The 10,404-nt window shown below is 35.6% G+C and overlaps 1 protein-coding gene across 4 annotated transcripts in view; it reads left to right on the top strand.

The window, feature by feature from the left end:
• The window catches only part of VTI1A (vesicle transport through interaction with t-SNAREs 1A), a 242,338-nt gene that overhangs the window by 46,098 nt on the left and 185,836 nt on the right, over positions 1-10,404 (top strand). For 2 of the 4 annotated variants that reach the window (XM_081006458.1, XM_081006456.1), the window contains exons 4-5: positions 2,410-2,487; positions 8,303-8,323. In XM_081006458.1, coding sequence (XP_080862584.1) covers positions 2,410-2,487; positions 8,303-8,323 — 99 coding nt within the window. The remainder of the gene's footprint in view (positions 1-2,409; positions 2,488-8,302; positions 8,324-10,404) is intronic. The other 2 variants (XM_081006459.1, XM_081006457.1) reach the window with 1 other exon arrangement.

The raw sequence follows: 10,404 nt of genomic DNA on the forward strand, positions 1-10,404 counted from the left end.
ACTTGCTGTGATCAATGTAATGTGTATTTAGGCTGTAAGCCTTGTGCACACATGCAGGTGTGCACACATGCACACACACCCATTTTCCTTGATGCAAAAAGCACTTGTTCCTTTCCAAACCTGGGCAGTGAATTAAGAGGAAGTTAAACTAAAATCTTTCCCAGCTCTCTGTGTGTGTGCACATATGAGTATACTCTGGTGCAGGCTTGAAAAAGCACACACAGTTAGTCCAGTTGCTTAATGGGCAAACATATGGGCAATGCAGGCTATTTTCAGATCATTGCGGTTGCATATCTGTAATGGCACAAATACCATTGCTATTGGTAGCTATTGACCGTGTATGGTTAAACTTAATCTTAAACTGAAAATCTTAAATGGAAAAGAAAGATTGGATCATGTATTGACATGCATTTGTAACTTCTTTCCTTGTCTGATGTATATCAAACAAAAAATAGGATAATATCATAATTGAGCAATCTATGCCAATTTGTTGGCTTTTTGGTGAAAAAAGAGAAAAACAAAACCCATCTCCATATGATATTCTTGCATACTGCAGAGTGTTTTAGTCCCCCATAGTGATGAAATGAATAATTTAAACAGGCAGCTCTGATACCACAGCCTCTTTAAAGGTTCCCATTTCCTTTAATGCTGTAGAGACTGCTTTTACTTGGTTAATATGAAACTGCTGTGTCTGAGATATCCAAATAGTAAAAAGGGGGTAGGATATGCTATGTCCATTATACAAGTTCTATGGTTTGTATGACTAAGGCTTTAGTATATATACTCCGTTGAATACTAGGGGTTTCATAATGTTAAGGGTGCCACAAATAACCATTGAAATTAAAAGAAGTCTAAAACTAAAGGTGAAGTATTAACTGCTTTCTCATTTGGCATTTTGTTTGTAAATTGATCGGTTTGAACGTTTTTCTTTTGTCTTGAAAGTTGAAAATTGATACACTGTATCAGATTTAAATTCAATATATGCATTCAGATTGAATTGCCAGCTAAATCTGCAAACCTGTTTTCAAAGAAGGGAGAAAAATGTAAACATTGGAAATAAAATTAGTTTACATTCTGCATTTTGAATTCAAATCTCAGCTTTAATCTTGCTTTCAAGGGTGGGGGGCACCAAATTGTAACAATTAATGCAGTGTGGTAGCTTGAACACAGACCAGTTCACATGAGGGCCAGGAAAGAGTGAGACCTTTCAAATATTGTGCTTGAAAGTTTAGTTTAAAGCTAGCTTTTTCCCCAGTGATGTTATAATTTTTCAGTTTTTATGTAATAGGTTTTTCACATGCTTGGCTACTGAATGCTGTTACATGCTCAACTTTCATTTGGCATATTCCCAGAAGCTAGCTAGGTGTCTTGCATGGAAAGCTCAATGTTAGGATTCCCCAGTTGCCTCATACACCATGGGAAAAGACCAAATACATCAAAAGGATTTTGAACAAAGCTGCAATTTTTATCACATCTAGTTTAATCCAATAAGAATTGCCCGGTATGATGCCTTGCAATCTAATCTGTGTTAGTATCCCGGTGCAGGAGGGAGATTGTTTAATCATGGATGCCTGCTTCCAATTGAGGAAAAGGCAGTGCATCAGTTCTCCCCACAGCAACAACTCATGAAGATCTCTTACAGTCCAGTTTAGCTGAATCTCGCCCCCACCCCACAAAAAGCTAACCCTTGTTTGTCTGCATGCTTTCTTCCCTTTTGGAGCACTGAGTTCACTATGTGATTATAATCAACTGGATTTCAGGCTTTGTGTTCGGCCTTTTGAGACGTAGCAGTTCTTTGTTTAAAAGTTTTTTAATACAGTACAGTATAGGAAGGAAACTGAACAGGATAAAAAAAAAATCTCCCCTGGTCTTATTGATTTGTTGTTTTGATATTTGCACTTCCATTCTTGGTATAGCTATACCAAATATAAAGATTAGATTGTAATTCCTGCTTGCTCTCAAATATAAGATCACTTCTCTCTGACCTGGCGTATATCCAAGAGGTTCACATAATCAGACTATTTGGTTAAACAGAGTTAGGGAAGTGTGAAATGACATAGGGATCATTTGGTTTGAGGGAGGGAATTCAGTGAATGAAAATCAGGATTTGGGGCTTGCTCCTATTGAACTTAATGAGAAAAACTTTTTCGGTGTATGCTGTGCTTTGCTAGCTTCATTTTGGGGAAGGGATTTAATTTAAAGATCCCGCCAAAAGTGCTGGTAATTTCTGTATTGCATTTGACATCCTGTTGTCAAAACTACTTTGTGATAACTTTCTTTAGAGATTTTTCCATCAAATGGGTATCCATTAGAGGGCTCTCGAGGTTTTGAGATGATCAGCCTTGATAGTGATGACTCCGGAGCCTTGCTTGCTCACATTTTTTTCCCCTTTCTCTTTCTGTTTTACAGAAAAGGTCACGGATTGCCTACAGTGACGAGGTGCGGAATGAGCTCCTAGGGGATGATGGGAATTCCTCAGAGATCCAGGTAGGATGCTAATCAAGAAGCCCTAGTGGGTGGCTGGAGGGTGAAGGAGGTCATTGGCACACTGGGCTTCTCAAGCTGCTCCTTAACAGCATTAGTAACAACTCATGTGGAAGTGATACTGTTTAATGCAAAGCTGGGGTCTTAATCAACTTCAAAATGTTTCTTGGAGATCTTACAATTTAACCCTTTACCTTGTGATCGCTGTCTGCTATCTTTTCGTTTTTTAAAAAAAGGGGGGGGGGAATCTTTTCTTCTCTTCTTCTTTATTATTTGGTACTTAAGGAATAACTTGAAACACAATGTTTGCCGACAAAGCCAAGGTCTTCACCTCAAACACATGTAAAAGGAATAAAAAATTACATAATGCCGCTTTGATAAGAATGAAGCATAATTAAATCAACACTGGCAGGCAAAACAAATGAAAATGAGCTTTCAGAATCTGACAGTTTCTCTGTTTCTATGTAGGTTGTCTTCTCTGAATCAGATATTCTTCTCTTGAGTAAAACTGCAAATTATGCTCAAAAGTATACCATTTGAATAGATACAGTATAAAATACTAGTGTTTTAAGGGAAGACTATATGCCTGTTAATTAATCTTATTGTGTTCAGTGTTCATTACACTGTAACCAATGTCCTAGTAGGATCCCCCCCCCCATTATTAAAGAACAAGTATTTTCACAGCTTAACACATTATTGTATCTATATAAAGCTTTAGCTATAGTTTTTTTTAAGACCTGTTCCCAGGTTTGCCTACTTTGAGACCTTCCTACATGAAGAAGTTAATTCAAACTTGACAGAATTAGATTGAAGTTTTAAATGCCTAATAACAAAGAAATGGTGTGTGAAGTTAGAAGAAAGTCTAATATTAAAGAAAGTTTCTTACTGATTTCAATTTGAACTTTCCTTTCATAATGTTTCTAATTCTAAAAACTTGGTAATACTTGAATACATTTGTATGTAAAATTATTGTTTCTTTTAACATGTGGTGTTGGAGAGCAAAGTTCTATACTTGCCATATATTGCATAATACATTACAATTAGCTCATACACTTAGGATATAGCCTAATTAAGGACCCAGCTACTGCTAATTAAGAACTTTTAAGTTCCATTGTATTGTAACAGAGTTATGCTTCATTCTCCTATTGAAATCATTGGGATTATAAAGCATATAATGTTGACTAGATTGTGGTCCTGCCTTTATAGCCTACAGCTTCTTAATGTGCAATTATTTAATAAGGGTATTGTCCAAACTCCCCATAAGTTTGAAAGATATTCCAAAAGTGGGCATCATTTTCAGACAAAAAACATTGGACATTCAGATACCATGGACAAAGTTCAAACCTCAAAAAAAGAGGTTTAGGCTTCTGGATTCAAATTCTATTGCTTGTTTTCAGATTGCACAGTAAATTACATGTGACACCAGCCTTGAAAGAAAAGTTATGATACAAACTCTAGTTTAAAACAGAGTTTATTATTTTGTAGAATAGTTTTTTTACTTTTGTTCTCAGCCTTTAAGGTTGAAAACTACTGACTGATACTTTTTACGTATGTCAGCGATATATTTGTAGATTGTGTATTTATGAAAGGAGGAAGAAGCTAATTGAAATTAATTCAATAAATATTCTGTGGCAAACGTTGGTCAAAATATAAACGCAAGAAAATATTGTTTCTTCATTTTCCTAAATATTGACATTATACGTATACCCTAGTTTGCCAAAATTGACAGATTTGTCTTTTTCGGTGCTATTTTTCTAGAAAAAGAGGTGCCGGAACTGACCATGAATGCATCCCTTGTTCTCTTATAATGGCAATGGCGCCCACCTGAGAGGTGCTGGGATTGAGTTCCGGCAAGTTCCTGCTAAATAAAAGCCCTGGTTGTCTTCCCTCTCAGGGATATTGGTCAAATGTTCTATAATACTTTATTTCTTGTTTCATGTTACTAGTAAGACTATCCATAATGAGAAAGCACAATTATCAATCTGTATCACTCAGCTCTTTTGGGGCCTAGATTTAGAAAGCCTTATAGCTTTAGCACCCAAAGGATATATGTAAAGTGTGAAGAATTTCAATATGCCCAATGCTCAGATTCATTTCTGTAACACTAGTGTAGAACACCTTGATTTATATATTAAAAGTCGTGGATCTGTCAAATTCATTTGCTGCTGTTTGACCGTTTAATCAGGTTAAGGTTAAATTGCAGAAATGAAAGTGGTTTGTCCACCACTCTAATCCCCAAATGTAACATAAATCAATACATAAATCACTGAAAAGCAGATGCTGCATAAAAATAACTGTCTTGGGTTTTGGCAAAGTAGGAGTATTGACCTCTTCACACCACCTGATAAATATCTGAATAGAGACTTAGCCAAGAGAGCTAGAAACTTCTAAAGTCAGGGAGCTCTAGATCAGTGTCAGTAATATTAAACATATTCAGTTTTTGAGAATGTGAACTCTGTGTGTAATACATTTAAGCATATGTGATTGTGAGGAATATGTTACCTGTTGATTCACTCTGTCTAGTGGTGTTTCAGAGTTATACTGGTATAACTTTGTTATTCTAGTACGTATACAGAATTGGATATCAAATAATTTGCGAACGACTCTTAGTTGGAAACAATAAAGAATGTGAAATATTTGAAATTCTATATTGTGGCATTTTGGTTCTGTGCTGTTGACAACATTGTCTTAAGATGATTTTCATGATTTGTTGCCTACTTTAAGGCAATGGCAGACCCAAGATAGGTATATTAATGTATGTAAAAGCTGCTATTCCCAGTTTGTGCTTTTTCTCTGTAAAAAGAAACATCCTTGATAGGGATAAATGGCTTTGGGCTCACTATATTCTGGATTTAGTTAATTTCTTGGCTTTGTGTTGATTAATTTTCTTCCAATTTAAATCGAGTGAAACATAATCAGATGTAGCACATTTTGCAGTACAAAGGCAGGAGGGAAAAACCGGATGCTTCATAGTTGGGTTATCTTTTCCCTCCAGGAGCACACTTTACTAATTTATAGTAAACAATTAAATGTTGTCCATTACACACCACAAAATGAGAATATATATATATATACAGTGTAGTATTTTAAGCACTCTAGTATTTTCAGCTGGTCTTTGTAATTATGTCTGGCTGCATTCATCAAATCGCTTGAAAGGCCCAGTTGCTTCAATGCAGCAATACAGTACTAAGTTGTACCTTCCACTTAATATTTTGCAGTTACTGGAGAGGGTGGTGGGTCTGTTGTTCAGAAAAAGAAGCATATCATTCATTAATAAATTGTTTGCTTGCAAAAATATATTGGGCATTCATCTGGTATTTACAAATTCCACAATTTGATATGAAACTCTGTTTTCTTTCTGAAATTAGATTTGTTGGGCTAATGTGAGAAAATTCTTAATTAGACTTTTCCAGTTGGTCTAAAATGAAAAAAAAAGTACATCAAGGCAGCATATATGCTACCTATAGAACATAAATATTTTGTGGTGATATGGTTACCTAATTTTTGACAACTAAGCTCTGATAATGTAAGATTTGGACTTGCTGTGCATAAAGTGTGTCAAAACTCCAGAAACAGACCAGGGGGTGAAGTTGGTCAATTTAATTCCCCAAGATCTAAAGGAGGTCTGTATCACTTCATATAGCCCTGGCAGAGCAGATCATTACCAGTCACAAATCTGTTCGTTACATGCCGAGAGTTTATAGCAAAATAAATAGACTGTCATCACAAGTTCAGAAAATTGTGTGTTCGACCCACGATAATGTGTAAAGGGCGTTTAATAGAGTTCAGCATTTATTCGTTATCTGTATGCGGGCAGAGACGGCAGTAGCGTTATCAGCTTCTTGGGCGGGGGGGAATTCGGTAGTTCTCCATGTCACGTGACGTGCCTCACAGACGTGCACACACTCTGCGACGCAGTTTTGATTCTACTCACAGCAGAAGGCTTAGCCACAAGAGATTCCACTGGTTCAAACCAGCGTAAACCAGATTTTTTTTTTTAGTCTACAAAGGAACAGATTACCGCTTGTATCAAATTGGAAAAAAGGAGAATCTTTGTTTCAGAAAAAATGCTGATTATCATAACCTAAAATGGTGGCTACACACATTTTAATGCTGTTTGAATTTGACAAGCTTTATATAGCACATTTTTAAAATAGCAGTTGCAGAATTTCATCGAGTGCCATCATTGTTAAATGGGGGAAAATCTTTTGTTAATTTGAATGAATTTCTTTCAGTCATCATTTAAAAAAGAAAATCTGCCATTACTTAGCTTAGTTGCAAATTCTATGCAGAGCTTAAATTCAGCCATGCAGCACAAACAAGATAGAACATTTTTTTTTTGTTTGGGACCTATTGAAAAAACAAATGTGGAGCATTTTAAAACTCTCATTGACTGTGGCAGAGTGTCATGCCCCAAATGGTCTCTATTGCAGGAAAGTAGTTTTAAACTTTGGCCCTTAAAGTATCACAGCCAGCTGAGGAATGGTGACCTCAAGGGTGTGGGGGGTGGGTGGGAATAGTGCTGCGAGAAGTGAGGGGGAAGCAAGAAAGCAAATGAAAGAGGGATTGCTAGCAAAGGGCTTTAAATTTTAGGGCAGGTGGGATGGGGATAGAGAATGCCTGTGTGTTTACTTGATAGCAGATCCTTGGAAAGCTTCTTTTCTAAAGAGCTATTAACTGCAGCAGCTTGCTTTCCTAGTGATCAGAAGCACCATCTCTTGATTTGTTTGGCAGCGGTACATCTTTTAGTTTTAGAGTGACACCTAAGGGGGCATCTTCCGTTTCTTCTTTAATTGGAAACTTCCTGGCTGTAGAAAAAAAGGTTATCTGTTTAAAATTAGTGCATAAATTGGTGTGGTCAGTGCAAAAGTGGCCACCTTAATTGCCAAAATAAGGTCGCCACAATGAGAGAATATTCACCCTTGTTTAGTAGCTAGCCATCATTCCTTCTGTATTTGTTGCAAATGAATAGGTGTGCTTCTTTGTACCCCAGCACAAGTGGCTAATGTTCTAAATGAAGAATATTTTGAAGTATAACTGACTAGATCAGTTGAAAGGATCCCGGCTACTGTAGTTTTAGTAAAAGTAGGCAACTAAAAGGGGGGAGGGTTAGCAGTGATAATAACTTTGGGAGATAAATTCTGTAAAAGATAGTGTAGTCAAAATTATGTTATGTACAGTAATTCTGTACCATTACATTAGTTAATTTGTTCATCCATTCATTTTTAACATAAGTAATAATATGCTATACTAAATTGCATAGACATATTATGATTTTTAAAAGTAGCTGTGTTAAAGTAGAGCAGGCATTTGCAAGATATAAACAATCTAACTGATGCCTCAGTAGCCACTTACTATAGTTATTCTGATCAAGATAATATATGAGAGAAATAAAAAGGCAGGTGTCAGTACTAAAAAATAGAAAAACATTCTGAAAACTTGTATATACAAAATCACTTCAACTGTACTATCTTAGAAGAGAGGAATAGTAAACTTGTTTTCCCCCTTTATATTATAGACTTCTATGAAGTCATTCCCCTTTATTTCATGATGGTGTCTTAGATGTGGTTTAAAAGAGAATTTCACACTATTCTCTTTGTTTAATGTGACAGTGTGAGAAAGTGATCTTTATTCGTTCAAAAAACTCTGCATGTAGTCTATGTTTAGGTTCTTTTAATGTGTTTGTCTGTGATTTTTAAATGCTAAACATGTAAACAGATAAATTGTCAATGTTAATTCTGTATCCTGTCACACAACTGATCTTTCTTTCCTGCCATTTCTTTCCTTTTTATCTTTTTTTTGTGCGTTCATGTTGCAGTTGATAAAATTACGTGAAGAGGTGAGTACTTCCTTGCTTTTTGTTGTCTAGCTTTTCCTTTAAAGCTGGTTTTCCAAATCTGAAGTAGATCTTTTTGGTCATTGTTACAGGGAAATAAGTACAAAGCAAAAGATATTGATTACACTGCTTAAAAATGTTCCAGCACTCTCTTTCTTTCTTTTTACTTTTTTCTTTCTTTCTTTCTTTTCTTTTTCCTCCTATAATAACTATACACTTACATGGGAATCCCTAGATCAAACCTTTAAAATTAACATTCTTTGATAGCACAGAGAAAGGGGATAATTTATAGACACTGGAAAAAAGAAGGAAAACTACTATTTGATCTCTATTAGAATACCATGATCTAATCAGATCCTGTAATGATATCTGCATCACACAATCTTTGATGGAGTAAATACCTTTATATCCCAGCATTACTATAGAAGGTACAGTGTTAGGGGTGGGGGGAAATCTCTGCTTGAAGCAGATACCAGCAATACAGCAGTATGTATACCTGCCGGCATACCAAACAGTATGAAAATACTGCATGCATGTTGAAAATAGAAGCCAGGTAGATGTACACTCAGTCGTGTCTCAGTATTTATTATTTATTTGTGCATATGCTGTAGAGAATGCAGATCAGAGTTCCTTTTGCTTGCACCCTATGAAATGACCTGAAGTGGCAGCAATACGTCTAAGCAGATATGAAAAGCACCTGATGGTCATTTCCTGACAGCCACTAGCATATTTTTTTTTTTAAGGTTCCCCTCAGTCTTATTTTATAGTACAGCAAATGCTTACATTATTATTTGTGTTTTAAAAAATCAAATTACTTTCTCTTAGACGTTTGGTATAGTAAACGTTGCTAGGGAACCAGTTTTCTTAGGTGGCTGTGTAGTGACACCTCAGATTTCCTAGCAGCGAAAGAGTGAACACAGCAAACTCTGCTTGTTTAGTCTTGCGGTTGGTGGATGACACTGTTGATACAATCTAAATGTGTTTAATTCAAAAGAGGTCAGAAGCAAGGGGCACTTTCAAGTGCTGATGCTCATACTTTGAGAGAACGCAAGCAAATGTAGTGCAAGCAAAATTCAGGGGAATTCTTGGTCTAAAGATTTTCTTATTACATTAAGATTATTTGATCAATCATTCACTTTTCATTCCTGATTGCTATACAACTTGCAGCATAAAGGTTTGATGTGATGACGAAAGTATCACTATAAAATGCAGCCGAACAATCATGTCCTTGCGTTATTTTCTAACTTATTATTATTAATGTAGCATCATCAGTGTACATAGTGCTTTGCAGAATAACATAAGCAAAAGACAGGCTTCTGCCCCGAGGAACTTACAGTTAAAATTTTCATGGAGAGAGAAAGGAAGGAAGGAAAAAGATAGCAAAGGAAGAGAAGGGAGAGGTATGGTAATAGGAAATATATGGATACTTAAATCACATACTTGGGTTTTATTTCAGCTCTGGAATAGTCCATAGACATTGTACAGTTCTATTTTTTAAAAAACACTTAACATGGTAAACAAGCATATGAATGTCATGATTTCTTACCTGGCCATTTCAGACTAGGGTTCAACTTTCATAGAAGACATACATTCTATAAATACAAAGCTAAACTTTTTCCTGAGTGTGTATGCATATTTTTTATAATATATAATTATAAGTTGTAATATAAAGCAATCATGGAAATATATGTGACAAGGCTAATTGTAAAGGGAAAATCAAGGTTTATTAATAGATCTTATAATTAAAGTGGTTAATTAGATATAGACAATAATGCATTTTAAATTTTAGCAGACTCGAGGGGGAAAAGTGGCTTTTACTGAATACCTGGACTACTTTTTTCGTCAGTTTTTAAAAATGCCTGTCAATGACATGTATTCTGGATTGTATTTCCTTGCTGTTGGCTCACTTTGTAAGTCCTATCATTTTATCATTTTCTTGCTACATAATATTTTGGGGAGCATATTAAATACATAGCTAATAAAGGGAGTGGAAGTCAAGATCAAAGAGTAGAATGGGAAATGTAGTGCAAGCTTCACTACTGCAATTTCTAGTTACCATATTAGCTGTAGGATAAGCTGTAAAA

This window comes from Podarcis pityusensis, assembly GCF_964106645.2.
Source record: "Podarcis pityusensis genome assembly, chromosome: 5".
Classification (NCBI taxonomy): domain Eukaryota; kingdom Metazoa; phylum Chordata; class Lepidosauria; order Squamata; family Lacertidae; genus Podarcis; species Podarcis pityusensis.